Source organism: Drosophila eugracilis, unplaced genomic scaffold (assembly GCF_018153835.1).
Source record: "Drosophila eugracilis isolate 14026-0451.02 unplaced genomic scaffold, ASM1815383v1 contig_1897, whole genome shotgun sequence".
NCBI classification, from domain to species: Eukaryota; Metazoa; Arthropoda; class Insecta; order Diptera; family Drosophilidae; genus Drosophila; species Drosophila eugracilis.
The window spans coordinates 1,182,484-1,210,110 of record NW_024572751.1 but is presented as its reverse complement, the minus strand read 5'-3'; the positions used below and the strand labels follow the sequence as shown (position 1 = coordinate 1,210,110).

Here is a 27,627-nt window from a genome sequence, read left to right as displayed (position 1 = left end):
ATCGAAACCTTTTAGAAGTTATACGAGGTGTGTTCAAAAAGTAAGGTGACTTTTCAAATTTCAAATTTTTCAAATTTTTCGATTATCTTCAGTTTTGGGAACAAGAAAAAGTCACATGGGGCCAAATCCGGTGAATATGGTGGCTGAGGCATTATTGTGGTGTTGTTTTTGGCCAAAAAATCCAAATCCTTTGATCCATATTTTTCGATAGCAAAAAATCGCCGAGCTCGCAAAATAACTTGTAACTTTACGCCTCTCACAACCAAACAAAAGAGGATGTTCCATTGAAACTTGGTACAGATGTTAGGGAAGAGTGTACCAATATAACAAAACAAAAAAATCGATAATCGAAAAATTTGAAATTCGCGAAATTTGAAGAGTCACCTTACTTTTTGAACACACCTCGTATAGCTTCAATGTTGAAAAATATTTAAATTTTATTTACAATATTCTTAACATGAAAAATAAACTTCACATGGAATAATGTAATTAATGTATACATATTTTGGGTCCTCCGATGTTGTGCATCTTGCAAGCAACAACAACGGTAAATGCAACTCATGTACTTCCAGGCGCAAAGAGCTCTCTCAGCCTTTGGGCTCTCGCGCTCTTTGATCGGAATATTGGAGCAGCGTTAATAAAAGACGCCAACAGAAAGCGGCAGAAAAGAAAAAACCAGACGACCTCGACCAAAGTTGTCGCAAAAACAAAAGAAATAAAGACATGCAAATAAAAAAACAACACACATGCAGTGTGGGAAGAAGTAAATAACCTGGAAGCAAAGGTGGCGAAAAATCCCGAGAAAGACAGTAAACATACTTTACTATTACTTTACACTCTACTACTTTACACTTGTAACATAAGTATTATTAAGTTTAATGCAATGAAACAATAAATATTGATAAAAAACGAGGTTTTCATTTTTCTATTTAATGTTCATTGCAATTGCACTTTCCAGACAAACTTTCATTGAGTCATACAAGAAAGGATATAAAGCTGGCAAATGCGCAAATTTTTGAGGACCTACTGCTAACTTAGTTAACCGTTACCACTCACCACTCCAAAAACGAGCAAAAACATGCTCGGTAAAAACAAAATAACAAGCTTAAGCGCTCATAAAAATTCACTTCCAGCGGCAGCGCAGCGACTACTACGCCGACAGCGGCAACTTCCAGTGGGCAAAAACGAAAGACTTCAATTCAGTTTGGCGAAGACAACGAACCCGAAAAGAGCTGCGCGGACGGCAGCAGAAAGAGAGAGAAACGTCTTACAAAACGGTACGTGCGCGCATGCGTGTATCTGTGTGTGTCCAAAGTGAAGGTGTGTGTGTGTGTGGGCCAAAAGTTTAGTGCAGCAACAGCAACAATTTTACCAACACACGAACAACGGCCAGCAAAAGAGAAAAAGTTAATGAAAAGAAATCAAATACGAAATTAAGTTTTCAAATCAGTGGGCCACGCAGGCGAATCCGCTAAAAAGAAAGGAAGCTGGCCAAAATCCACAATTCGTGCAGTGAAAAGTGCCTCTGTTTGAAATTCCTCTGTTCTTTTTATAGCCAACAAATCGGAGCCACATTCACCTGGACAAGTAAATCCACTCTCGATATCCGTGGAAGACAATAGCCTGATTCAGTGGACTTTTCTTTTGTGCCATTTCATCGCCGTCATCCGATCAACAGAAAGCAACGGTACAATTCTCATACCATATGTATATCTGCATGTGAAAGTTACGGATCTCTTTCTATTTCGTTGCCAGCTTCTCGCTTTTCATTTCTTTTCTTCTGCTTCTGCTGCTAACGGGTTTTGTTGGCAACACTTTTGCTTTTCACAAGCTGCAGCCAATCTGGCTATTTAGCATTTCGGAGCTGGAAACAATTTGCGTTGTTTGCGGATCAGAAAACCCGTTCGCCGAAATATATCAACACACCCAAAAACCAGGCAACTTGTTCTATAAATTATGATTTAAATTAGTCAGCCAAGGCAAGTCTGAGGTCTCGGGTTTTCTTGGCATTTAGCACTTCCAATGGGATTTTTAGGGGCTTTCACATGGAATCATCAGCTTGAAATGTCATTTGGTCTAGGTTTTCACCTGGATCATCTCATTATTGGCGAATACGTCCACTCATTCGCTTGGCATTTCCAATAAGATTCGCTCAGACGCCTCCTCTTCAAGATTCTGTTTATAAGTTTTGAGGTCTTTTCTCTCTCAGTGCTTCTACTGCTACTTGCTCATTTCAATTTTGCTCACATCTTTCGAGTGGCCCGCTGCCAAACAAAAACCTCTGCAAATAGTCAATGTTTATTTGTTTTCTCTCCATAAAGCAGGTAACTGTTGTTTTGGACATTAAAAAGAGGGTGGCCTGCCCAACATTTTCAAAGTCAATGCTAAAATAGATTATTCAAATGGTTTTTAAAACCACAAATTATGTAATTTATCAGTCAGTTCTTTAATATTTTTTTTCTACCATATCCCTATATCTGCAATAAAAATTTGAAGCACAAGACTTACCAAAATCCCCCAACTTAAAGACACCCAAAAACTATGTCATTGAACATGACCACTCATCGGTGAATGTTTAAAATCTTTTTGAAATCCAAAATATACTCATCAACGAAAGCTCAAGTTAAAGACCGAACAAAAGACAAATCATTCTCAGGTCTCGAAAGAAACCAAAAAAAGAAAACCAAAACATGAAGTGCCAGTTCCGATTCAACTTACGCATTACGTAAAAACCAAACACTTCACTGTGACTCATTTCACATAATCAAAACGCCTTGATTCAATCTTGATTAATCATGGTTGGCTTTATTCCATTGGCATATATTTAACCATATCTCAAGCTTGACAAACAATCAAATATTCTGCAATTGAATGCATTTTAATTGGTTTAGTCGCCGACAACGAAATGCCAAATTACTTACCAAAATTAATGTGACTCATTCGATGTTAAGTCAAAACAGCTAACGGTAAAACAGTTTACAGACAAACAGGATACTAAAAGGTGAAGGAACCGAAAATAAAAATGAGCTGGCAAGAAATATCTTTAGATCTGAAAAGAAAATGGAGGTTGGTTTTTTTGGGTGTAGTCTTTTGTGAAACTGTCAACTCAATTCTCCAAAAATAGTTCAGTTACTTTTTGAGATTACATGTTTTAATGATGACGGCTGTAAAATATTTCATGTTTTAGTTTTCTTCCTATTGTAAAACAACTTTAAAGTGTCGTTGATGACTTAGCATATATTATCAGCTTGATGTTAATTACAATTTGTTAAACAATACAAAAGTGATAACTAAAATTATTCATAATATCCCTGACCACTAAGCGTTTTTAAATCAACGGAATAGGATCTCTGAATTTTCATAAGTGAACGTACGAGCTCAGTTTAGGAGCAGCTCCAAGATAGATAGCATGATCCACAGGAATGAATCACCCGAGTTGATAGCATACTGGTATTCCTGCAATCCGATTGCAGGCAACCTTCAAGCAATTTTGACTCTCCGCTGTGGCAAGCATAAATCAATGGCTTAACTGGCCAATCCCAGTGAGCTAACCACTGCACATTGAACCCACACCCATAGATGGCCCTCATTCCCTCTCTAAAACTTGCCCCATCTTGGCCATGTCACCACGGTATTCGCAGTTCGTTCCGGCTTGGTTCGCCTGCAATTTTTCACATAATGCTTGCGATTTTACTCTTATTGGCGCATATTTCTTGGCCCCAGCTCGCTGGTTTTCCTGTTGTCCGCCGAAAACTGGTTGTCCGGCAACAAGCAGTCAGCAGTCAGCAATCGGCAATCGACAAAAGGCAGCTGGTTGGCGTGGTCGGTTCGATTGCCGCGTTCCCGTTTTGACTAGTTGGCTTAAATGTAGCAATAGCAATCAATTTATGCGCCAGCCCAAGCAGCAACAACTGTTGCAGCCCAACTTGTATCTGTATCTGAACAGACTTCAGTATCTGAGCCCCAGTATCGCACAGATTGTGTTCGCTTATTTCTATAACATTTTTTACAAGTATCTGACTTTCACTTTTTTCTGTGTTTCTCGGCTGGCTGTCGGTGGAGCGCAGGTTTTAATTGTTCGCCTTCTTTGGCGGCTTCTGACTTAGCCCCACAACTTAAACATTAAACTGAATAGATATGTATGACTGTAGGTACACAGAAAAACACTTTTAATACACTAAGTAATTTGGCTTTTAAAATTAGTAGGCTTGCAAGACATACCTGTTTTAAAATGTTTTGTTGGTTTTCTGACTTTAAAACATTTTATTCATTGCAAATTTGGTTATTAGCGTAGTGTGTAACTTAAAGTATCTATAATGTTATCAGTTCATATATTCCTGTCAGTAAATTGAGACAATCTTAGCTTAAGACCCTCTGCTGTCCATGCTGACGAAGAAAATATGTTGAAAGTAATATTATTATAAAAATAAAACATTATCGTATTGTTTTTCTGTATGTAGTATCAATTATTTTTTGGTCCAATGGACATTCACTTCTCTCTCCAACCCACCTCCCATTAATGCCTTCCCGCCCGCGCAAGGCGCTAATGTGGTTATTACAACAGACAAACATTATTAAATCGCCCAACGCCTGCAGCTGTGTCCCATTGTTTATTTCGGTGGGCAGCACAAAAGACTTGGCTTCATGCCACTCCAAGACCACTAGTTGGCCCGCTCCAGTTTGCCTTCCTGTCCGACCGGTTGGCTATCGGAGATCTGTTACTCCAAACGAGAATATACAAGAATATGTTCGTTTCTCCCACTCTGTTACTTTGCAAAGTCAATTCCACAGGCGTAATCCTTTGCGGGCTCGATCTTTCTAGCCCTCGGCGTTGATACAGCGCGTCGACATGAATGCCTAATGGAATTCGTATTTCGTATATCGTATTTTCCGCCACTTGGGTCATATTTGGTATGGCGAGCACGTTTAATGTGTGTGGGTAAAAGTACTATAATGTTGAGGCTGGCTAGGGTTAACTGAGTTCATTTCCACGGGGATATACACGTTTCTTCAAACATCTAGATTTGTTCTTTTTCGATTAGAGTTGTCTCAAGGGAGAATGCCACCATTCATGATTCAAAAGAGAATTAAGTTAACGTTTGCTGATCGATTTCCCCGTCTTTAAACTGATTTATTCTTTTAAACTCTTTTCAAGCTTATTCGCATCAGAAGTCAGTTTCAAACGTAAAAACGTCTGAAAAATATTAACGGACACACATAAAGTTGCTTGGCTAAATGGTGCAATTTATTTCTCAAGCCCCGCTAATTATGTTAGGATAAGCATACCAAACAACTTTAATAACAAATGCACAGCTTTTATATTATCATTTATCTCAATTTAGTCTTTAAATCAACTCAAAGCTGCCGGATTATGTATTCAATTTCTCCCAAGGCAACTTTAACTTGAAGATATAGCCAATTCATAACTAAACCAAGTTCAACTGGTACATAAGATCTGTTCTGGTGGACATTTGACATTTAGCAGAGTCAGAGAAGACGAGACTTTTGTTGGATATTCATTGGCAGTGGCCAATTGAATCGTTTTGTACGACGGTTGCTCAACTGCGTATTTTTCCCATATTGAATTGATTTTGCATTTTGTGTTGCCAAACAGTCGAAGAGGAAACGAGTTTTTATTGTGTTTTAAAATAAAAGAGGGGATGACTTATCAAAGAGATAAAATATGCCTAATTAGTTACTAAATCACCTTTAATGACACAGTCTGAAAAAATAGGAATTTGGATAAACAAAAAACCGGCGAGCATAAAAAAGTGCATCTAGCCATTACATTCGACCGTGACAGGACTCGAACCTGCAATCTTCGGATTCGAAGTCCGACGCCTTATCCTTTAGGCCACACGGTCTGCTTGCAACGACATGTTGGTTCCTGCCCTATAAAGCCCAAAACAAGGACACACTTTCACCACACTTTCGCCACGAAAGCATCCTGCCACTCCTCTAAATGTCAAAATGGTAAAAGCCACCCTTACACTACCGCTAGCTTAATAATGTGCGTTCCTCCGTTATTGTGGGTGTGGGGTGACTTCGTCCTCTTGGGGTGGTTCATCCTATGACACCATAGCTACCCAGTGCGCAGAATCCTCCACAAGAAGGCCAGATGCACAGCACAGCATCCATGGAGGCAAACAACTGTTTTACTAGACAACTGATTGGGAGAAACAATTTACAAATTGGATGCACTCCGGATTCTTACTTTCAAAGCTTTCCTTTCGTGTTCACTGAAATGCCAGATTTAATTTTATTCCTTCAACTGATATCTCAATGACAATTTAATCTGACAAGTCTATATGAATTAATATTTCCAGGCTTACTGGCAAACAATATTAAACTTTAGATTAAAATTGTAACCTTTTTTGATTGTTTCCAGATCAATCTGGAGGACCAAATGGTGCCTTTTCCTTAATAGCAGCCCTGCAATCGACCATTATCAATTTGCAAAGATAGGTATTGATAGTTTCAGGTTGGATAGAAAACCAGGAAAACAGTGGCTTATATAATTAACATTTTGTATAATCGCTAAAGACTTACCAGTTTATTGACCGTATAAAACTTTCTTGAAGAATCCCAAGATTACTTTGCAAGTGAAGTTAGGGATGATATGCTCTAATATCCTGTTTTTCCATTCTATTGAGGGAGGCCTTGATATAAATTTTAGTTTCCGGTTAAATTCCTTCAGTCACACTCGTACACCCTTGCAATATTTGTGAACTTTTCAGATTCTTGTAAAATTGCAATGCATTAAGTGGGTTCAAAATTCCCGTTTAGTTGTAAAAGACATCATGCAGACCTCCGTAAATTTCAAGTCTGTATCCAAGAACCCGAGCAAGGGAGTTATTGGGAAGAGGACCCAAGTCGTAACTCCCACCTTCGAAGTGACCCAGTTGAGCAACTCCGTGTTGGGCAGCAAACGTGGTGTCCAACTGCCGAAACTGATGGTGAAAGGTCAAATCCTTCCATATCAGGTGGCCAATGCCCGATTCCATGTAGTGGAGTCCGATCCTCGTCCGCTCAGTGATCAGCAATTCAACGCACTAATCAAGCGGTTGGTCAAGTGTTTCATGTCGGAGGTGGAAATCACAAGGCGACTGCGAAAGGCCACCACACATAGTTCGGGTAATCCAACGGATCTGAATCTCATCCGCCGCCTGGAGTCTCTTCGTCGGAACTACGAGTCCGAGCGATCCGTTCTCGTGGTGAAGCTCAGCCTGGACAGTCGCTTTAATTTGCAGTCCTCTTATGCTAAGGCTGAAAAAATTCAGCAGAGCAAGTCCATCAAACCTCGAAAAAGCAATCCTCTCGATACCCATTCAAAGAGCTTTAAGGTACCCCAAAAAATTAAGAGTTGCAAGCATGAGTACGATGTGCGTCCAAGTCAACGACAAAGTGGAGGCTATTGCTATCCCAAATACTCGCCTAGAAGAGCCATAGTTTGTAATCGTATTGATAAGTCACCAGGTCCTTCCCACCATCTTAGGGAAAAGCTCTACAGATTGCTGGAAACTTCTATACCTCCGTTGGAATCTGCCCAAACTAAAGAATCGTTCGAAGACCCTAAAGCCTTCGTGGACTCGGACATTAAAGATTCAATTTCTGCTGTGTCGCCGTGCTCTTCTGACACGTTCTTTGATATTCCCGATATGGTGGATTTTCAGAAATGAAAGAGGATTCTTTGTTATAGGACTATGTCTTCTATTTCTTTCAGCTGAACCTTAAAAGTTGACAACCAAAAATTACATGCAAAACCAAAAAAGGCAACAATTATATTTTCTTGTCTCAAAGGGCTTATCTTAAGATATTATATCTTAGCTTTAATTGCTATCGATTAATGGCTCCCAAATCGAAGTGGATGCGGTTTTAAGTTTACACTTTTTGGGTAGAACACACTTAGTATTTCCTTTTACCCAAGATAATGTTATGTCTGTATACTGTGATAGCTCCTCCTACCATTTACCACCAGTCCCAACTGAGTTCCATCTTCAATTTGCCTCATAATCATAAATATTGCGTTCGGACCGGAATCTGGTACAAGGCTTGCATTGGCAGAACAATAGGAGCAGTGCTGGCAACTGCTACTGCAATTCAAACGAGTAATCGTACTTAATTACCATAAGAAGAGAAGACCCGGCCAACATCGGATTCAGTTCCGTGCCACATGTGGAACAACTGAGGCGAATCCAAGTCTCAAGTGGCGCATGCGACTTACTGAGCTCCAACCATTTCTTAAATAACTCTATGCTGAAAATTACAGAAGTGAAAGTGAAAAACTGGTGAGAAAATCAGGCAGCTCATGAAATCATGGGTAGAAAGATGTTAACTTAATTGCAGAGATGCCCAGGCAATGCATCACTTTTTTGAGCTACACTGAAAAATAAATTTGTAGATTACAGATCTTATTCTTGCCTACGGCATATGAACTTTAAAAAATGGTTTTCATATGATTCTGTTGAAATGGCTTTTCAAATATTGGTGTTTCGAGAAACCACACATTTTTCTGGGTGTGGATTGAACTGAAGCTTTCAAGGTTCATCTATGGACTTAAACAAAAAAAAGCCAAACCGGTCTCAGGGGAGTCAAAGGACGCCTGTCCTTGGGAGCCGTTTTCCATAGCCATAAATTACTTGTCCATTAAAACCGGCTTATCGGGCAATCGCAAGCTGGACTCAATTATTTACAACTCTTCTCAACTCTTTGCAGCCGAACATTGGCCACTACGCCCCAAGATTGGTGGCTAGCACCGACCGTGGGAGATGTCTGCGATGCGGCATCGCCCGATGGCCCCGCCGGGGCAAGGAGCCGGAGCTGGAGCTGCCGGTGAGCACGGCGATAGCGATGACAACAACTTCACCGATGACGAGAGCTCGCCTCTGACTCACGACATCTATGGCGGCAGGTAGGTCCCAACTCCATTCTGCTATCCAAAATATATCTTCCGACCATATTCCTGCCGTTAGTTGGCTAGGCCAACTACCGCGAAAAGACAACCGGAACCAAACTGTCTCAGCCAGACAGCTGTAATTAAACCCGCTCCGACCGCTATTGCTATACATTCACTTCCAGTACAGGGCGGAGTCGGGGCTTTAAAGTGCCGGAAGTCAAGATCATCCAGTCGAGCGAGCATTGCGCAAAGCACAGATCAGTGGTCTGTGAGTTGATCGGATTTCTCAAATGGGATCGGTCAATATGCTGATATGCTTGAATTTTTAAAATTTTCGGTCAGCGTCTTTTATTTTTGAGTAAAAAATATTTTAAATTTTAAATTAGTTGATTTTAAATAAATACTCTGTATTAATCTTAATTTTTTTCATTAGAAATTAATATGAATATATTTCTAATTCGTTCGTTTTTTATTTTCGTTTATTTTCGTTCCGTGGTTTTATTCTTTTGACCATTAACCTTCCTTCCATCTTCCTTTAGCCAACGCACAATACAAGAGACGAAGGGCTGGGATGTGTTCCGGGATCCGCCGATTAAGATCGAGACTGGATCGACTGCGAACCAAGAGTGCTTAGAATTAACCGTAAAGATCTTGAAGATCTTCGCCTATGTGATTACGTTTATCATAGTTTTAACCGGTGGAGTCATCGCCAAGGGCACAATGCTCTTCATGACCTCGCAAGTGCGCAAGGATAAGAAGATGGAGTACTGCAATAAAGACTTGGTAAGAAAATGTTAATTTTTTTATATAAGTTAATATAGTTTAAGGTACTAGGAGTAATTTAATAATTGCATAACCTCAGTGACTTTAGTCTTCTTTAAATAGATCAAGCAAAAATAAAGTTAAAATAATGTAAAAGAATCCGTCTAATCCAAAAGACTAAGATTTATATACTAATTTCTCCTCTTCAAAACAGGGTCGGGATAAGAGCTTCGTGGTGAGACTTCCCGAGGAGGAGCGAGTAGCATGGATCTGGGCGCTACTGATAGCCTATGCCCTGCCCGAAATCGGAGCCCTGATTCGATCCGCCCGAATCTGCTTCTTCAAGACATTCAAGGTGCCACGGACTGGCCACTTCCTGTTTGTCTGGCTGATGGAGAGTTTGAGTGCCGTGGGCATGGCCCTGCTGATGTTCGTGGTACTGCCCCAGATTGATGCCATCCAGGGAGCTATGTTGACGAACTGCCTTTGCGTGGTTCCTGGCATTTTCGGCCTCCTGTCACGCACCTCCAAGGAGGGCAAGAGATTTGTTAAGGTAATCATTGATCTGGCGGCTGTGGCGGCCCAGGTCACGGGTCTGGTAATCTGGCCCCTGCTGGAGAACCGCCGAGAACTATGGGTCATTCCGGTGGCATGTGTGATGATCTCCTGCGGCTGGTGGGAGAACTACGTGTCGCCCCAATCTCCGCTTGGCTTGGTCCGCGCACTAGGTCGCATCAAGGAGGAGATGAAGTTTACTCGCTACTTCTGCCACATATTCCTCTCAATCTGGAAGATCCTGCTCTTTTTCACTGTCACATTGCTGATTTATTGGGCCCAGGGTGACGAACCAGGCAATCTGTTTGCCATGTACGGAGATGCCTTTGGTCCCCACAAGATCATCGTCTACGAACTGCCAGCTGGTCTGGGCGGTGTTCTTCCTGATACCCTGGAATCGGCTAATATCGACACTGTCGATGAGGATGCCGCCTACAATACTGTGGTGTATGTCTTGCTCCTGCAGATATTTGGGGCATATTTGTGCTACATCTTTGGCAAGTTTGCCTGCAAGATTCTCATCCAGGGATTCAGTTATGCGTTCCCCGTCAGTCTAACAGTTCCATTGTCTGTCACGTTCCTGATCGCCGCCTGTGGAATCCGGAACGATGATCCCTGCTTCTTCCATGACACCATTCCGGATTACCTCTTCTTCACGAGTCCCTCGAACTTCCGATTTAACAACTTCGTCACCGAGCAAATGGCTTGGGCCTGGATTCTGTGGCTCCTGAGTCAGACCTGGATTGCCCTGCACATCTGGACTCCCAAGTGTGAACGTCTGGCCACGACCGAGAAGCTGTTCGTCCAGCCCATGTACTCCTCTCTGCTGATCGATCAGTCGATGGCCCTCAACAGAAGGCGGGATGATCAGGCGGATGTGAAAACGGAGGTGAGTAAAAACTATACCTCAAGAAGGATTGCAATAATGTGGGCATCTTTCCTTTCAGGATCTCTCGGAGATCGAGAAGGAAAAGGGCGACGAATACTATGAGACCATCTCGGTGCACACTGATCGCTCATCGGCACCCAATAAGCCGTCTATTAAATCCTCGGACAATATCACCAGAATCTACTCCTGCGCCACCATGTGGCACGAGACCAAGGACGAGATGATTGAGTTCTTGAAGAGCATCATGCGGATGGACGAGGACCAGTGTGCCCGTCGTGTGGCTCAAAAGTATCTCCGGGTTCTCGATCCGGATTACTACGAGTTCGAAAGTGAGTAACGTTACAAGATCCTTTAAGGCCCTAGCTAATGACAAATCCCAATTCAGCCCACATCTTCTTCGACGACGCCTTTGAAATCTCGGATCACAGCGATGACGACATCCAGTGCAATCGTTTCGTTAAACTGCTGATAGCCACCATGGACGAGGCTGCCTCCGAGATCCATCAAACAACGATCAGGCTGCGGCCGCCAAAGAAGTACCCTACTCCCTATGGAGGCCGTCTGGTTTGGACTCTTCCCGGAAAAACAAAGTTCATCACTCACCTGAAGGACAAGGATCGCATCCGTCACAGAAAGCGTTGGTCCCAGGTGATGTACATGTACTACTTGCTGGGTCACCGTCTTATGGAGCTGCCCATTTCGGTGGATCGCAAGGATGCCATTGCGGAGAACACCTACCTGCTGACCCTGGACGGAGATATTGACTTTAAGCCTAATGCTGTAACCCTGCTGGTGGATTTGATGAAGAAGAACAAGAACCTGGGTGCCGCCTGTGGTCGTATTCATCCAGTGGGATCAGGCCCCATGGTGTGGTATCAGCTGTTCGAGTATGCCATTGGTCATTGGCTGCAAAAGGCCACGGAGCACATGATTGGCTGTGTGCTCTGTTCACCTGGCTGTTTCTCGCTCTTCAGAGGCAAAGCGCTCATGGATGACAATGTGATGAAGAAGTACACCACCCGATCGGATGAGGCTCGTCATTATGTGCAGTACGATCAGGGCGAGGATCGTTGGCTCTGCACGTTGCTCCTGCAGAGAGGATACCGTGTGGAGTACTCGGCTGCCAGTGATGCCTATACCCACTGCCCCGAGGGCTTCAATGAGTTCTACAACCAGCGACGCAGATGGGTGCCTTCCACTATTGCCAACATCATGGATCTTCTGGCGGACGCAAAGCGCACGATCAAGATTAACGACAACATATCCCTGCTTTACATCTTCTACCAGATGATGTTAATGGGAGGCACCATCCTGGGACCCGGAACCATTTTCCTTATGTTGGTGGGTGCCTTCGTAGCTGCCTTCCGCATCGACAACTGGACCTCCTTCCATTACAACATCGTACCCATCCTGGCCTTCATGTTTATCTGCTTCACCTGCAAATCGAACATCCAATTGTTTGTGGCCCAAGTCCTGTCAACGGCCTATGCCTTGATTATGATGGCGGTAATTGTGGGTACGGCTTTGCAGTTAGGCGAGGATGGAATAGGTTCCCCTTCGGCCATTTTCCTGATATCTATGGTGGGCTCATTCTTCATAGCCGCGTGTTTGCATCCGCAAGAGTTCTGGTGTATAACATGCGGCCTAATCTATCTGCTATCGATCCCATCTATGTACCTGCTGCTCATCCTGTACTCGATCATCAACCTGAATGTCGTCTCCTGGGGAACCCGTGAAGTGGTGGCTAAGAAAACGAAGAAGGAGCTCGAGGCGGAGAAGAAGGCCGCCGAGGAGGCAAAGAAGCGCGTGAAGCAGAAGAGTATGCTGAGCTTCCTACAGAGTGGCATCGGAGATAATGGTGACGAAGAGGGCTCCGTAGAGTTCTCTCTCGCCGGGCTCTTCCGCTGTATATTCTGCACCCATGGAAAGACCTCCGACGAAAAGCAGCAGCTGACCTCCATTGCCGAATCGCTGGACACTATCAAGCACCGAATGGACACCATCGAAAGTGCTGTGGATCCTCACGGTCACCATGCCTCTCGCCACGGAAGAAGGAGAACCACTTCCAGTGGCTCCAAGGATCACCACTTGCTAACCTCGGTGGCAGAAAAGTCCGGAGATGAATCGGACGAATCAGACTCGGACACATCCGCGGAACCAAAGCAGGAGAGAGATTTCCTAACCAACCCCTATTGGATTGAGGATCCGGATGTACGCAAGGGCGAGGTAGACTTTCTGTCTAGCACGGAGATCCAGTTCTGGAAAGATCTCATCGACCAGTATCTGTATCCCATTGATAACGATCCCGTGGAGCAGGTGAGATACCCATTATTTTTACCAATTCTAGGATCAGATTTTCGGAACGTGTCTTAAATCGCAAAATCGTCTTTTGAAATTATTTACAATAATTAACTTATCTCACAGCTGATATCAAAAGGAATACAGTTTTAGCCAGACCCAATAAAGGAATGTCTTAAATTTTTAAATTACAATTATTAAAAACAGCCAAAGTCCGAAAATGTAAAACATTTAAACAGATGATATTGACAGTTAATTTCGAGCTAAGAAGCCATTTATGAATTATAATTTTTTTAGCAAAAAGGACAAATTTAAAGTCCTCTGTTATTTTCAAACAGTAGCTATATATATATACAATTTTATAGTATTTGAGATTTGCATAATTAGTTTCTTGAAAAATCCTAAAGAAAATTACACCTTCGGCTCGCCGAAGCCAGTAATGAAGTTTGCTGTGTGTATTTCCACCGAAAAAGTCCGCAACCCGTAAGAAAACACAACTTAACTTAACCCAATCGCCGCATCGGATAACCCTCTTGTAGGCCCGCATAGCTAAAGATCTCAAGGAACTGCGCGACTCGTCGGTGTTCGCCTTCTTCATGATCAACGCCCTGTTCGTGCTGATCGTGTTCCTGCTGCAGCTGAACAAGGACAACATCCACGTGAAGTGGCCCTTCGGAGTGCGGACGAACATCACCTACGACGAGTCCACCCAGGAGGTAATTGCCCAGTTGCCGGCTAAACTAACACAACTCTTTTGGTTTATTTCTTTCTTTGGCACAACGATCTGAAACGAAATGAAGGCCCGCATTGCCTCCGACCTGATTGAGCTGCGAAACAAGTCGGTTTTCGCGTTTTTCATGGCCAACGCCTTGTTCGTGCTGATTGTCTTCTTGTTGCAACTGAACAAGGACAAATTACACATTGTTTGGCCGTTGGGCGTCAAAACGAACATTACCTATATCGAAGAGACATCTGAGGTTTATAAAACAAACTTAATACGATGTTATACTACCAGTCAGTGTTTTGTCTTCCCTTAAACTTCTGGAAGGGTCCTCTAACTTCCTGCCTGTCCTATGTTTCACTCTAAATGTTTACTACCCGTTCTACATGTCACCCAAATATCACCAAATCAGCTAATGATGTTCTTTGTTCGCGGTTACTCCCGTCTATTGAGCCCCATCCTAATGGTTCAGGCTATATATATCATACGAATACATCATGTAAAAACAACAGAACAACATCTTGGCATTTCAGCGGTTCTAACAGTTAGCCCCCAAACGAAAACACGGTAAACTGTAAGCCATATACTCGTATATCCCCTTCTGAATAATCACTGTTCCGTACACATGCCCAAAGTTATGGCAAGCATGTTCATTGCTCCTCCAACATCAAACAATATGTTCAAATAAATATATATAAACCAACCCGACATATAACCAACCTCCCAAATGGTATCACACCTCAACCTCAACATGCCACAATCACCGATAATTGATATTAAGATCAGCCATTATCCAAGTCCAAAACCGTCAACCAACCAAATCGTTCGATGTCACTAACCCAAAAATGATTCCGCAGGACCTTCTCTAATCCCTTCCTTTACCCCATAGGTCCACATCTCCAAGGAGTATCTGCAGTTGGAGCCCATTGGACTGGTGTTCGTGTTCTTCTTTGCCCTTATTTTGATAATTCAGTTTACGGCCATGTTGTTCCATCGCTTCGGAACCATCTCCCATATCCTGGCCTCAACTGAACTGAACTTCTGCAAGAAAAAATCTGAGGATCTTACACAGGATCAACTAATAGATAAGGTAAGTGTGCTTCAATGAAAGGGTTTTAATACAATCTTTTTTTTTAAGGTTAACACTTTAAACATTCTTTTTCCAAAAAACAAACTATCAAAACGATTTTATAAAATAAAATAAATTATTTCTAATCGTTAACATTTAATGTTCTATCCAGCATGCTGTGGAGATCGTCAAGAACTTGCAGAGACTACAGGGCATCGATGGCGACTACGACAATGATTCCGGTTCAGGTCCAGATCGCATAGCCAGGCGAAAGACCATTCAAAACCTGGAGAAAGCTCGACAACCGCGTCGCCAAATTGGTACCCTGGATGTGGCTTTTAAAAAGCGGTTCCTTAAACTCACAGCCGATGCGGAGAACAATCCGGCCACGCCCATTCTCACCCGCCGCCTCACAATGCGAGCGGAGACCATCAGGGCATTGGAGGTGCGCAAGAACTCGGTGATGGCCGAAAGACGGAAGTCCGCCATGCAGACACTGGGTGCGAAGAACGAGTATGGGATTACCACTGGGGCACCGGTAAGATATGAAGAAATTCTTTTAAAATATTAAAGGCAACGCACTGATTATAATATTACTATATAGATCAATAACAATGGAGCTTTGCCCAATCAGCGAAGCGGACGCGTTTCGAACGCCGGGATCAGCATCAAGGATGTTTTTAATGTAAACGGCGGTGCTGCAGAGGTGAGAAAAAAACCGCATACAGCATTTTAGATAATGAAGTCTAAAACTGTCACAAATTTCAATCTTTTCTCCCACAGCAAATTTACGGCTCGAATGGGGGTGGGACGATCAACCAGGGTTACGAGCACGTTATCGATGAGGATGGCGACGGCAACTCCCTACGACTGACCACCCGGAACCCTCACCCACATCACCAGGTCTCGTGGGGTCAGAACACCAACGGCGGCAATGGCACTGGTCGCCTATGAAGAGCCCTTACATCCTAGACATATTGCTAAGCTAGACGTAGAGAACTTGTTAACGAATTCCGCCTCTTTCCATAAACTGCCTAAACGTAAGACTAAGCCAACACCTACAGTTGTAGTCAGGAGAGATTGTGTTGTATAGTATATATAGGGACGAGAGAGAGATTCAGGACCTAGGAGCAACCTGACGACACAACGAACATTATGCTTAGCTAATCACACTGCCAGTGCCGATGTGTGCATGTGCGTGGGCCGATCGTCCACGGTGGCAACAACATTCATACAATGTACTATACTATCATTTGTTAGGTTATGTTTAAGTCAATCCCCGTGTGGATCCATCCGGACACACGACCAGTGCATGCTGACACAAAATACTCAACGCACAGCTGATTCGTAAGTGCAGCAGTGAGATGACCTATTTATGTATTCGACATAACGAAGATAGTTCTCTTTAAATAAATAATTATTGATGATTTGATGTAATGTGCAACTTTTGATACAGCAAATAAATACCAATATTAAATAGAACCGAGAGAGAACTTACCATAAATTATTGCCGTAAACTCTTTTCGTTTACCTAAGGGAAAACCTTAACATGTAGTACAACAAAAAGGAAAAGGAAAAGTCCATCCTAGGGTTAGACTGACAGGTTTTTGTGTTCGGCTTAGAGCCCTGGTTTAATATGAATAACTTTATTTGTGGGGAAAGGGAAGAAACATTACTAGACTTTGGTTGCGAGACAACATTGATAACCAACTATGGTAGGTAATAGTTTTAGACACCCATATGGAAAACGATAGGTATGGTCGTATACGCTCGAGGTATCAGCGAGCCTACTTAGTGGAAAAGAAGGTTGCCCTTCTTGGCGGCGATGGGCAAGCGATCGCCCTGCAGGAACGGATTCATGACCGCGGCATCCATACGAGGGTCGGGCATTGCCGGGTATCCGGCCTTCTTTACCAGGCTGTTGACGTTGTTTAGGCTGTTTTCCTGGCCCATCTGCAGGATGTACTGCTCGACAGCAGAATTCAAATCGCCCTTCTCCGATCCGGTATCACCACTATCCTGATCCGAGCAGTCGAACATATGCTCATTGTCACAGGTGCAGTCCTGGGCAGCCTGGAATTCACGACTGAAGATGGCCGTGTTCTCGAAGTCCATGATGCAGCTGCCTCCTTGGGTCTCCATGTCGTAGCCCTCGGGGCAGGGGTTGGGAGGATTACAGTAGGCGGGCAGGCCGGCATCGTTCTTCACTATGGTTGGATACCTATTGGGACCTTCTCCCATTCCACCAGAGATGAACTGGTGACCCCACAGCGAGCTGTGCTGCAGGAACTCGTGGTCCCTCAAGGATGGATTTGAGCCAGCTCCAGATGACAGAATGCAGTCGCTTCCCCCGTCACACAACCTAGCGTACTCCGATCGGGAAACTAAATCCACATTATCCTTTGAGCCAGCAGATGCCTCATTGTCCACGTCGTAATATCCCACTTGCATGTCATTGTCCATACGATTGAGCAGATCCGTCAGCAGCGCATCGGCCAAAATGTCCTTAGAGCCATAGGAGTGCACTTGGTAGCCCCTTGAAAGGACCATGAGCAACCCAACCAGCATGTGCACATCTACAAAATCATGGAGTATTCATAAAAAATAGTTATAACCACTTTTTCGGACGACTTACTTTGCGAACAAGAAAACATATTGCGCGATTTCAGCCGCCCACGTAGAAGTTTGGTAAAATATTGATTTTTCGGCAGCAGCTGCTTCAGTTAAGTGTGTATAACAGTGTGACTTTGAGCGCTCCGGTCCGATGTGGCGGCTACCAGTTGAATACGGGGAATATAGAGAAATGCATCCGAGCCCTCTATATAAAGCAGTCAAAGTTGATAACATAACTGAAAACGGCGCATGTGCTGTTCGAAAGCTCATTCATGTTGGGAACGTCCTTTTAAGACCAGAATTACATTAACGCCAATCTACTTGGGCGCAGATTATTAGATTTCTTTTAAAAATTCCAAAATTAGATATTAGAAAAACATACTTTTAAGAATTCTACGCATATGAACTTAAAGGTTACTATACTATAACACAATTTGTTCTAAAACCGCCCTTTATTTTCCATTTTTAATAATTACATACTATACTATTTGTATTCTGAGGTAAAAAATTTAAAAATTAAAAACTTAAATTAATTTTACAAAGAAACCCGAAACCGGTCTATGTCTACCATATGATATTTAGCAAACTGTTAATATCATTCGGAAAAGTAGAATTTCGCTTTTACCTTCATAAGTAAACTCAAAAATTTAAAATATGAGTAAACTTTGTGGAGTTCAATTCTTATTTAATCATATTTGTATTAAGGTAAATTGTTTATTAAAATATTAAAGACTTATTCAACATAAAAACAGTTTTGCTATTCGGTAGAAAGCGCATATCAGCTTTGGCCTATACCACTAAAATAACTGATACAAGCTGACAATAAATTAGGGGTTGTACGATAAGTGCCTTTAACTGTCGAAGATAAGCTCAATTTCATCACGCATCTGTCTGGCCAATCGCTTATGGGGTTGGGTTTTCGTGTGTGCCAGCAGATTCTTTCGAGTTATAAAATCCATATTGCAGGGCTCACACCTGATCCAAAAATCACGATATTTAAATAAATCAGAGCTGAGAAATGATAAATTACCGGAATTTTCGATTATCTTCGCCGTGAGTTAAGCAGTGGTCTTGCAGTTCAGATACGCTACTGAAAATCTTTCCGCACTCCAAGCATGGGTAGGGTCTTTCGTTCTCATGAGCTCTGAAATAATTGAGGGAATTATTTGGGGCAAATTTGCCATTCTTAATTTTTGTACAAAACTAAATACAAACTAGAATTGACATCGAAGAGTAAAAAATAATATAAAGATAGTTCCAATATCCTTACTTTAGATGACGCAGTTTGGCCCCCAGCGAAGAAAAAACTTCCTTGCAGATGGAACACCAGAACCGACGCTGTGCCCCGTGGATATGGTTTTGGTGCTGTTTTAAATGGATCTTTTTGGCAAACGTTTCTGAGCAGTCGGGACAGGGGTGAAACTTCTTCATCTCCCGCCGGTCCACATGCCCCTCTAGATGCTCGTTGTAGAGGTACTCATCATTGTACAGCTGACCACACTCCTCGCAGATGAAAAAGTTCTTGCGCCGCTTAGCTGCTCGTTCCTGCCTTTCCTCTTGGACAACCGCCTGATGGGCCGCCTCTGCGGCGGCCATCACTGAAGCCTGTGGATCATCCTCCTGGTCGTCTTCTTCTAACTCGTCTTCCGTTTCGTTAAGAATCACAAACTCCTCGTCGTTGTTGGATATGTACTGATCCGCATCGATCAACTGCTCATCCAATGGTTCAGGTTCTTTATCTACGTGAACAATGCTAGGATCCTTAGACTTCTTCCGTATATCCAGCAGATACTTTTGCGAGAATATGCACCTCTCGCGAAACTTGGTGGCCAAGTCCAGCTCGGAGAAGCACCGCTCGCAAACAAACTCCGGCAGTCCCTCGTTCATCGTCAGCTGGAATAATCAGATTTTAAGCAAAGATATGCCATGGCACTACCTCTGTCTCACCTGTACACCAGTAATAAGTTTTAGCTGCCCCAGCAATTTGCCGCGCAAATACTTAAATACATTGCGTTGCCGGTTGTGGTCCTTGATTTTATTAGCGCATAAACGGCAGACTTTAGCAATATCCATTGTATATAAAACTGTTTTTGTTTACTCTTTTTTAGTAAAATTTGGTGGCAGCCAATGTTACCAGATTGTTAGTCCTCGCCTAATCCAAATGTAAAAACTACGGATGTGCAAGGTGGCAATACAAAATATCGGGAACTTATTAATATATCGTTATCATTCAAGTCCCGTTTGAGTTATTCAAAATATTATTTCACAACTAAATAATTTTTTTATACATAATAATTCAAAATATTGTTACACAAAGTTGTTTATTAAAAATAATCTCTTTTTCGATTCTTATACTTAGGATATTCAATAAGAAAATAAATTTATTCAGTCGGTTGCTATGGATATTTATTTTTAGTTATTATCTATTATTACAATTTCACGTTTTTTTAATTCTCTAAGGGATATATTATGTTCAAAGGCAACAGTCAAGTTTTCAAGTAGAAAATGATCGGAGAATAGAAAAAAGAAGTTATCGATCGTAGCACAGACTGTTATTTTTGCACATCCCCAATTGCGCGCCTTTATTTTTTTGTGGTTTTGTCAAAAATATTTTAAGTCCAACCCGTTAAACGTTTTCTAAATTTTAAAAAGTCATCTGTGGGTTTTACAAAAACTTAGCATGTCCAGCGAAGCAAGTCTGGCTTCCAAATGGACGCGACCAGATGATGTGGGTACGGATTCGACAAAGCACCTGGCCCCATCTAATGGTATTACTTTAATTTCCAGTTTATAAAGCTGCAGCGGCTGAAGCAAAAGAAGAACAAATTAGCCGCCCGCGTGAGCACCAATAACAATAAACGACCTGGAATCCAGGTGGATGAGACTGATAAGACCAAACTACTAGAGGCTAAACTAGCCCAGAAGCGAAAGAATCCATTTGCGAAGTAGGTTAGCCACATTGTCCAGAAATCCAATAACACAGTCTTTTCCGAAGGCCCACAGAAAATGCGAAAAAGCTGCGGATAGATCCAGAAGTGCCGGACATCGAACCGGTGGTCACAGCGTCGTCCTGTTTTGTGCGGGAAACTCCTACTCGTCCACCCCCCGCTAAGTTCGTGCTTCAAAAGTATGATCCCCAGGCCTTTGCCAAAATTTTCCAGCAGCCCCAAATCAACGCGGAAGATGAGGACGACGCGGAGTTAGCCGCCCGACAGAAGCATACAGCCCACCTGCCCGTGGACTGGTCTCTAAAAACGCGGGCCCGCTTCTTCTGTCCAACAGAGCTGCCAGCCATCCAGCTGAAGACCTCGCAACTGGCTAGCGGGCTCACAAGTTTTGTGCGCTGCATGGATCCGCAGCGCACAGAGAGCACGCTGGATATATCAGACGCAACGCGGTTCAACCAGTGCACCTACTATTGGCAGCATCCCCACTTGCCCTGGATGACCCTCTTCCCGCGCACCGCTAAGGAGAACGTGGGAGTAGTCGTGGGCGAAAGAGAGCGAAAGGCTCTGGCCGAGGAGTGGGACTACAGTTTTCGGGGATTGTTCCAGCTTCTTCGTGCTCGCCAGTGCCCTTACTTTTATCTGTGTGCCAATACCTTTACGGTGCTGTTCCGAGCTGCCGGAGTGGGCGGTCGAGCAGAAAGCCACGCCCTGGTAACGCCATCAACGAGAGGAATGCGCCAGGCTCTCCGGCAGGATGGGATTGAATTTAGCATGCCTTTGAAAAGTGAGGTAAATGGAAATGTTCATGACAATAGCTTTAACGAGGAAACGACTAGCAGCTCCTTAGGGCCAGAAGCAGGTGAAGAAACTCTTTTGCCGGCCCAGGAAGATGAAGACGACGACGATGAATGGCTGGAGAGCTTAGGTGTGGACGAGCGCGAGCTGCGACGCATTCAATCCTCGCATGCCAGGAAACAGCAGGCTGCTGAAATGCGAGAGGATTTTAGCGACAACTCTCTGCTCCTCGTCGATGGTGTAGAGTGCCAGGGCTTCTTCAGTTACCTCCTAAATGCTAAGAGCGCCATTAGCACAGTAGGCCGTCTGGCCGGAGTGCCTCCCACTCTGCTGTCGCCAGTGGCCTTCCCCAAGGCTACTATGCAACATTTAGTTCCACGGTCCAAAAAAGTGCGCCTTGACGGCGTGGACTACTTTAGCGTAGATATAAAGGGACTGATCCTGCCTACATTCCTACCAAGCGTGTCGGAGTTGTTATGCGAGACGCGTCAGATGTTCAGCTCCACACTGGCCAGTAGCATCAATACGCTGGCCTTTAGCAAGGCCACACAAAAGCTACTTGAAAGCCCGGAGATGCCACAGCCGGATGGAGAAGGAGAAGATGCCGCCGGGCAGGTCTTTGGCGAGCAGAATCTTTCAGAGTGTGGCCTGCTGCCTGGAGTAGTGGGTTCCATCTGCCGCACTGGTCAACATGCCGTAGGTCTTCTGGAGCGCGTTTGCTACCAAAGGGGCGAGGGATATGCATGGAGTTAAGGATTGTCTTTCACACATGGGATTGCATTCGTAAGCAGCTCGATTTGTTGCATTATTCTTAATCTGTACATTTTGTTATGTGAAATAAAATATTGTGCTAGCTAAACGTTAATGGTAGGTCAGTGGCCTAATGAAAATGCATTGGTTTCCCTCAAATGAAGAGAGACTGGAAAACAAATTCCTAATGATGTTAAACAGGTTCATATGTATATTAATACATTAATGGTCTTTAGCTTATTTTCTGCGTTGCTAAAACTCTGTAAACCACAAATCGTATATCCAGATGAAAGTTAACTATAAACAGATTCGAAAGTTACTGCTGATCTGCAGATGCGGGATGTTGAATTAGGTACCGAGTAGCGATTTTTGACTGCAGTTAAAGTAAAAGCTGATTTGTTCTTAATCTTAGTCTGTATATTTCATTATGTGTAGTTAATTGTCTATTAGCTAATTGTCCACCATGATCAGTTCGTCGATGCTCCAGTCCTCGTAGGAGTGATCCGGCAGGTATCGGCGGATGATAATGGGGATCTTCTTCTGCTTGAGTTCCTTCATGGCTATCTGCAGAGGATCCGTCTCCCCGTCCAGTTCCACCATAATGGGAGCGCACATAGCGATCTGAAGAGCTCGTGTGCCAAGAACTCTGGCGCGCTCATATTTCGTCATGTACTTCGTGGTAATTCGCTTGGACTTGGGAACACCTCCGCCACCCGCTCCTCCAGGGGCTATGATCTCGATGTTATCCGCCTCCTCTTCCTGGTTAATGTCCTCATCCACGTCCTCGTCAACATCATCGAAGTCGTCACCGCCAACGCTGGAATGAGTATAATTCGGCATTGAGAGGACTGGAATCCGGGATATTATTCTTTACTAACTCATCATTATCGTAGTCTGCATCATCCATTATGGGTTTTCTGTGTTGTTACTAATAAAATAATACAAATCCGGCGTGTTTTGCACGCGTCGCTGACTCTTCTTCTTTCCCACTAATACAAGCGCTTTGCAACACTGAACTATTGTGCTAAGCAATACCAGTGCTTCTCAAACGCTTAGGGCTGCATTCCGATTGCTACAATGATAAATAAGGTGGTTATACATATCTTTAAACTGTATGTATGTACTGTAATTAAATAAATATATAAATATAATTAAATAAAAAAAAAATAAATTACATCTTTTCTAAGTAGGTTGCGGGGATAAAGATAAATTTAGCTAATCGTTAGTAATATTTTTGTTTATTATAATAATATTATATGTTATCTTTCGTATTATATGTGCTTACTAAGATTTGTAGTTCATTTGCTACTCACAGTTTAGTCTATTTCCTTAGCAATAAATCCCTATTTTATCATTTGTATGGACACTTCACATACTCGATTTCTCCATCATCTGTGGAAAATCTTGAATTTAGATTTAGTCAGCGAGAAATATTTTTAATATGCAAACCATAAGATCCCGGATGGGTTCTATGCTGATAAGGTCGTTGCGAAGATTGATGTGGTGGCTGGCTTCTAGGTGCATATTCTGCGGAAGGGGGGTGATATGCGGCGGGTGGTGATACATATGAGGGGGGAGGAGGTGGATATGTGGAGAGTGGAGGTGGTGGATATGCTGACGGAGGAGGTGGATATGTCGAGGGAGGGGGTGGATATACGGGGGGAAGATATCCGGGAGAACTTTGAGTAGGTGGATATCCGGGATGATGTTGGGGAGGAGCCTTGGAAGCTCGATAAGTCCTGTCGCGAGGTGGATATTCCGGTTCGTAATCGTAGTCTACACATGTGCGAATGGAAACGTTTCGTCTCCTACCTCCAGGACCTTGATTGGTTGCCTCTCTATCAAATCGGTTAATGTCAAAGTTGGCCAGCGGATCTACTTCTGGTATTCGCGTACTTCTAGGACGGCGCGGATAGTATACATCGTGCACATCCTCACAGGTTTCATTTATTGCTTGAACAGCAGGTTCGAAGGATCTCCCCGAGTCGCTGTAAGGGACCTCAACTTGTCGCTCTGGCGGAATAGGGAGTGGCTCTCCCGGAGTTGGTGCTGCTGTCCTGGCATAATGCACTTTGCGGTCTTCGCAATCGCATCTTGCGCCCAACGGGTGAAGACACATTTGCTTTGTTCTTAGAAGCTCAGGTACGGGGTATGCATCCGGGTGACAGGCTTTTACCCTCCGCTGTCCCTGTCCGCCACTTTCGTTTCCGGGGCAATTGAAACATCGCTGGGTCTTATTTCCGGAACTGCAGCAAGCTCTCTGCCTTGTAGTTCCTGGTGGTGAGCCACAGCAGCATCGTTGACGGGGCTTAAGGTCTGTACTAGCAGCCGGAGGGCTAGATGTGGTCGTCGCCGTCGTCGTAGTTTGTGGACAATAGCACCGGGTTTCCTCATCGAGGACACCCACTCCCCTTGGAGGCCTTTGAGAGCGAATCACGAAACAGTGCCGACTGCGATTCCTGTCTGGGTTCCGGTGGCTTCCATGAAAAATTTCCTCCTCGCTGCGAGCATGCGATGGCCTCCGACCCACTTGACTGGAGCTCGGAGTGTTCCCTGTCCAAAAAAACATTAGTTATGCAATGGCCAAAAAACATTTTTACTTGCCCATTATAGTCACATTGGCATTATTGACCCGAAAAGCAGGGCGAAACTGAAAATTTAGCTAGACCGAAATATTGGTGTACTGTCATGTTGTGAGTGTTTTTGGCCTGAGTAGCCTGTTTAGTAGCGCCTGCTGGGATCCATTCTCATCAAGCTTGCCCCTTACTGGATTACACACTTCTTCTGCTTCTTTTGTGAGCGGCAGTGACCACAGGGGTTCTGTCCCTGGCCCTTATGGTGATAGGGCTTCGGTCCTCTGGGCATGCTCTGACCGCAAGTCACGTTGGCGTGGGTGGGCGGTTGCTGCTGGGTGGGGGCACCCTGCGGACCCACCGGCGGGGCGCAGTAGCACTCCACCTTGGCCGGCTGCTCGCGACAAGTGCAGCGAGTCTCCATGACGGGTGGTTGCTCCCGAGGACCGCGGCTACAGGTAATGTGGTCCGCCTGGATTGTTTGTTGACCGCGCACTCGATTATGTGTACAGGTGCACTCCACGGTCTGAGGTCCTCGATTCTGAGGTCCCCGATTCACGTTACATGATGCAGGGTCACCCTGTGGCTGATACGAGGTCACCTGGCATCCACCTGCCGCTGGAGCTTGTCTTGGTGCTTGGCTTGGAGCTGGACAACCACACGCCCCTTGAGCACGAGGCGGCGTATAAGGACAGCTGTCCGGTTGCTGATGTTGCGGCTGCTGGTCGTACGACGGGGGTGGCCGGTGGGGTGGTTGTTGCGGGGGCTGTCCACCGCCACTGGTGCCACAAGGACAGTCGACGCACTTGCCACACGGAGACGCTGCCGGCGAAAGGAATTAGGAGTCTGCAATTGGCGATTTTATACCCATTCGATACTCACACATTTTCCCAAAATCTAGGTTTAAATTGATTCTCCCTACAGGCTGAGCTACAAACGAATAAATTTAATTTGACAATTCCGGACAGAGATCTATAGTCATTCTTGTTCTAAAATGATCAATTTCGCAATGAGCACAAGAATCAAACTACAAAAAATTGAATAGGTATGATTCCATGTATTGTAAGCTTAAGTTGGAGATTAGGACTGATCTGCTTCACCTATTTTTTTTCTCTCTGTTTTTTGTGAGCATTTGCGACTTCTTTTTACTTGCTTGCAGACAACGACAGCGTGCGGTCTTAAAATAAATATTCTAGAATACAGTTGAGGTGATTAATTATTGGGCAAATCGGGCTGCAATAATACTTAAGTGTATTCAATTGAAATATATTAACTTTATTAGTTAGGAATCAGCTTTTATACCACATATTTTTAAAAGCGAATCCGGATAGCTCATCTTTTTTTTTATAGTTTTTATTATACCCGTTACTCGTAGAGTAAAAGGGTATATTGGATTCGTTGAAAAGTCGAAGGAAGCGTTTCCGATATAAAGGGTGACAATAAATAACCCGGACAAACATTTTTGATCATAACTTATTAAGGAACTGTATTTGAGAAAAAATGTTAACATATATTCAGCCGGTTTCGAAGTGGCTTCCTTGGGCTGCGATGCCCTAAACGTTTCTGGAAATTTAGAGCAATGGGCCGCAGGTCTTCTTCCGATAATCGATCCCATTTTGGGAGCAATGATTGCTTCAGCGCCTCCAAACTGAAGTGGCGTTTAGCATATGCCCTGAACTCCAAAATAGAGCACACACTGTAGTCCATCGCATTAAGATCTGGCGAGTAAGGTGGCCATTCACTGGATGTGATAAAGTCCGGAAAATTGGCTTTGCACCAGTCCTGAGTCAATTTGGCTCTATGGGCTGGCGCTGAATCCTGTTGAAACGTCCACTCCGTATCACCGAAGTGCTGCTGGGCCCAAGGAAGCACAACAGTTTCCAAAATGTTCCGGCGGTTCACTTCCTGATTGATATTGACCCCTTGATCGATGAAAACAAGGGGTGTTTTACCTGTGGCGCATATTCCTCCGCAAACCATTAAAGACTGCTCACATTGACGGTGCTCGATTATTGCAGAGGTACCTTGAGCTTTATCCGAACAGCTTCTGTCATTTTGGTGATTGTGCGTCTGTTGGATGGTGAATATCTTCTCGTCCGTAACGCTTTACCTGACGGCATCTTTGGAGTCTCACGCCCTTATTGTCATCCGTAAGAACATGCACTTCTTGGAGCTTGTAGGGCTTGAGATTAAGTTCATTTTTTGCAGGGTTATTTATTGTCACCCTGTATATTCTTGAGCAGTATCAATAGCGAATACGAGTAAGCTGAGATTTTAAGAACTATAAGAGATACAAAGTTTAGATTAAGCAGGCAGATTCTTGAGGCCCTACGTAGCGCAAGTTTATTTCAGCATCCTGTCACGCCCACTCTTACGCCCATAAATTACGAAAAACCGCTGAAATCTGAGAAACTATCAGAGCTAGAAAATTGGGATTAAGTTAGTATAATAATATATTTACTATACCATTATACGGCCACGCTCTCTCTTACGGCCGCCAAGCTCGAAAGACTATTTTCGCTTTTTATAGAAAGGCTGATATCTCGAAACTATAAGTGATAGAGAGTTGGAATTTAGTAGTTATGTATTTTCCAACGACGTCCGAAATGCGTATTATTCTTACGCCATATGGCCATGCCCGTTCTAACGCCCAAAAAACGCGGAAAACTAAAAATGCGAAGATCACTGGATAGATAGAAAGTTAGGCTTAGGAATACTTATTTTAGAGATGTCACTGCAGGTTGACAGGTCATCCGGC

At 43.7% G+C, this 27,627-nt stretch overlaps 8 protein-coding genes and 1 non-coding gene across 12 annotated transcripts; 3 read left to right on the top strand and 6 right to left on the bottom strand.

Annotated features, from left to right (window-relative positions):
* The first annotated feature begins 1,192 nt into the window (after positions 1-1,192).
* LOC108115330 (chitin synthase chs-2) lies at positions 1,193-16,672 on the top strand. Of its 3 annotated transcripts, XM_017226743.2 has the most exons (13): positions 1,193-1,277; positions 1,556-1,687; positions 8,716-8,911; positions 9,436-9,679; positions 9,873-11,102; positions 11,161-11,431; positions 11,488-13,418; positions 13,940-14,116; positions 14,201-14,377; positions 15,011-15,211; positions 15,363-15,728; positions 15,795-15,896; positions 15,974-16,672. In XM_017226743.2, the coding sequence occupies exons 3-13, from the start codon at positions 8,769-8,771 to the stop codon at positions 16,142-16,144; spliced, it is 5,013 nt and encodes a 1,670-aa protein (XP_017082232.1). In that variant the 5' UTR covers positions 1,193-1,277; positions 1,556-1,687; positions 8,716-8,768; the 3' UTR covers positions 16,145-16,672. The 3 variants fall into 3 exon arrangements, with proteins under 3 accessions (XP_017082232.1, XP_017082230.1, XP_017082231.1); XM_017226741.2 differs by lacking the exon at positions 14,201-14,377; XM_017226742.2 differs by lacking the exons at positions 1,556-1,687; positions 14,201-14,377 and having other exon boundaries at positions 1,213-1,277.
* Trnar-ucg lies at positions 5,792-5,864 on the bottom strand. Its single transcript has one exon. It is a non-coding gene; the product is annotated as a tRNA-Arg (tRNA).
* Positions 6,677-7,794, top strand: LOC108115331. The gene has a single exon (XM_017226744.2). The coding sequence runs from the start codon at positions 6,801-6,803 to the stop codon at positions 7,677-7,679; it is 879 nt and encodes a 292-aa protein (XP_017082233.1). The 5' UTR covers positions 6,677-6,800; the 3' UTR covers positions 7,680-7,794.
* Positions 16,673-16,794: 122 nt separating the features above from the next.
* LOC108115250 (neuroendocrine protein 7B2) lies at positions 16,795-17,984 on the bottom strand. Its single transcript, XM_017226607.2, has 2 exons — positions 17,826-17,984; positions 16,795-17,766 (listed from the first exon to the last, which is right to left on the bottom strand). The coding sequence occupies exons 1-2, from the start codon at positions 17,842-17,844 to the stop codon at positions 16,982-16,984; spliced, it is 804 nt and encodes a 267-aa protein (XP_017082096.1). The 5' UTR covers positions 17,845-17,984; the 3' UTR covers positions 16,795-16,981.
* Positions 17,985-18,467: 483 nt separating this feature from the next.
* Positions 18,468-19,952, bottom strand: LOC108115248 (transcription factor Ouib). The gene is made up of 4 exons (XM_017226605.1): positions 19,751-19,952; positions 19,074-19,696; positions 18,834-18,947; positions 18,468-18,778 (listed from the first exon to the last, which is right to left on the bottom strand). The coding sequence occupies exons 1-4, from the start codon at positions 19,874-19,876 to the stop codon at positions 18,655-18,657; spliced, it is 987 nt and encodes a 328-aa protein (XP_017082094.1). The 5' UTR covers positions 19,877-19,952; the 3' UTR covers positions 18,468-18,654.
* Positions 19,953-20,343: 391 nt separating this feature from the next.
* LOC108115380 (protein downstream neighbor of son homolog) lies at positions 20,344-22,405 on the top strand. Its single transcript, XM_017226816.2, has 3 exons — positions 20,344-20,531; positions 20,591-20,748; positions 20,799-22,405. Exons 1-3 carry the CDS (start codon positions 20,484-20,486, stop codon positions 22,297-22,299), a joined length of 1,707 nt encoding a protein of 568 aa, XP_017082305.1. The 5' UTR covers positions 20,344-20,483; the 3' UTR covers positions 22,300-22,405.
* A 290-nt stretch (positions 22,406-22,695) lies between these two features.
* On the bottom strand, positions 22,696-23,327 carry LOC108115384 (DNA-directed RNA polymerases I, II, and III subunit RPABC2). Its single transcript, XM_017226819.2, has 2 exons — positions 23,175-23,327; positions 22,696-23,113 (listed from the first exon to the last, which is right to left on the bottom strand). Exons 1-2 carry the CDS (start codon positions 23,201-23,203, stop codon positions 22,747-22,749), a joined length of 396 nt encoding a protein of 131 aa, XP_017082308.1. The 5' UTR covers positions 23,204-23,327; the 3' UTR covers positions 22,696-22,746.
* LOC108115381 (serine/arginine repetitive matrix protein 1) lies at positions 23,252-25,002 on the bottom strand. Of its 2 annotated transcripts, none has more exons than XR_001772797.1 (4): positions 24,901-25,002; positions 23,746-24,849; positions 23,582-23,688; positions 23,252-23,368 (listed from the first exon to the last, which is right to left on the bottom strand). XR_001772797.1 is itself a non-coding variant. In XM_017226817.1 (4 exons), exons 1-3 carry the CDS (start codon positions 24,902-24,904, stop codon positions 23,648-23,650), a joined length of 1,149 nt encoding a protein of 382 aa, XP_017082306.1. In that variant the 5' UTR covers positions 24,905-25,002; the 3' UTR covers positions 23,254-23,368; positions 23,610-23,647. The 2 variants fall into 2 exon arrangements, 1 of the variants encoding a protein (XP_017082306.1); XM_017226817.1 differs by having other exon boundaries at positions 23,254-23,368; positions 23,610-23,688.
* LOC108115382 (splicing factor, proline- and glutamine-rich) lies at positions 24,872-25,846 on the bottom strand. The gene is made up of 2 exons (XM_017226818.1): positions 25,752-25,846; positions 24,872-25,691 (listed from the first exon to the last, which is right to left on the bottom strand). The coding sequence occupies exons 1-2, from the start codon at positions 25,753-25,755 to the stop codon at positions 25,060-25,062; spliced, it is 636 nt and encodes a 211-aa protein (XP_017082307.1). The 5' UTR covers positions 25,756-25,846; the 3' UTR covers positions 24,872-25,059.
* Positions 25,847-27,627: the final 1,781 nt, after the last annotated feature.

Bases quoted from the DNA above. Each gene is read 5' to 3' on its own strand.
- LOC108115330 (XM_017226743.2), top strand. From the start codon at position 8,769: ATGTCTGCGATGCGGCATCGCCCGATGGCCCCGCCGGGGCAAGGAGCC. The intron at 9,680-9,872 runs GTAAGAAAATGT...TCTTCAAAACAG, and splicing joins AGTACTGCAATAAAGACTTG to GGTCGGGATAAGAGCTTCGT. The intron at 15,897-15,973 runs GTGAGAAAAAAA...TTTCTCCCACAG, and splicing joins TAAACGGCGGTGCTGCAGAG to CAAATTTACGGCTCGAATGG.
- LOC108115248 (XM_017226605.1), bottom strand. From the start codon at position 19,876: ATGGATATTGCTAAAGTCTGCCGTTTATGCGCTAATAAAATCAAGGAC. The intron at 18,948-19,073 runs GTAAGGATATTG...CAATTATTTCAG, and splicing joins GCCAAACTGCGTCATCTAAA to AGCTCATGAGAACGAAAGAC. The intron at 18,779-18,833 runs GTAATTTATCAT...TTTTTGGATCAG, and splicing joins GAAGATAATCGAAAATTCCG to GTGTGAGCCCTGCAATATGG.
- LOC108115380 (XM_017226816.2), top strand. From the start codon at position 20,484: ATGTCCAGCGAAGCAAGTCTGGCTTCCAAATGGACGCGACCAGATGAT. The intron at 20,532-20,590 runs GTGGGTACGGAT...TTTAATTTCCAG, and splicing joins AATGGACGCGACCAGATGAT to TTTATAAAGCTGCAGCGGCT. The intron at 20,749-20,798 runs GTAGGTTAGCCA...TCTTTTCCGAAG, and splicing joins CGAAAGAATCCATTTGCGAA to GCCCACAGAAAATGCGAAAA.
- LOC108115384 (XM_017226819.2), bottom strand. From the start codon at position 23,203: ATGGATGATGCAGACTACGATAATGATGA. The intron at 23,114-23,174 runs GTTAGTAAAGAA...TACTCATTCCAG, and splicing joins GCAGACTACGATAATGATGA to CGTTGGCGGTGACGACTTCG.
- LOC108115331 (XM_017226744.2), top strand. From the start codon at position 6,801: ATGCAGACCTCCGTAAATTTCAAGTCTGTATCCAAGAACCCGAGCAAG.
- LOC108115381 (XM_017226817.1), bottom strand. The intron at 23,689-23,745 runs GTTTGCATATTA...GATTTTCCACAG, and splicing joins AACCCATCCGGGATCTTATG to ATGATGGAGAAATCGAGTAT.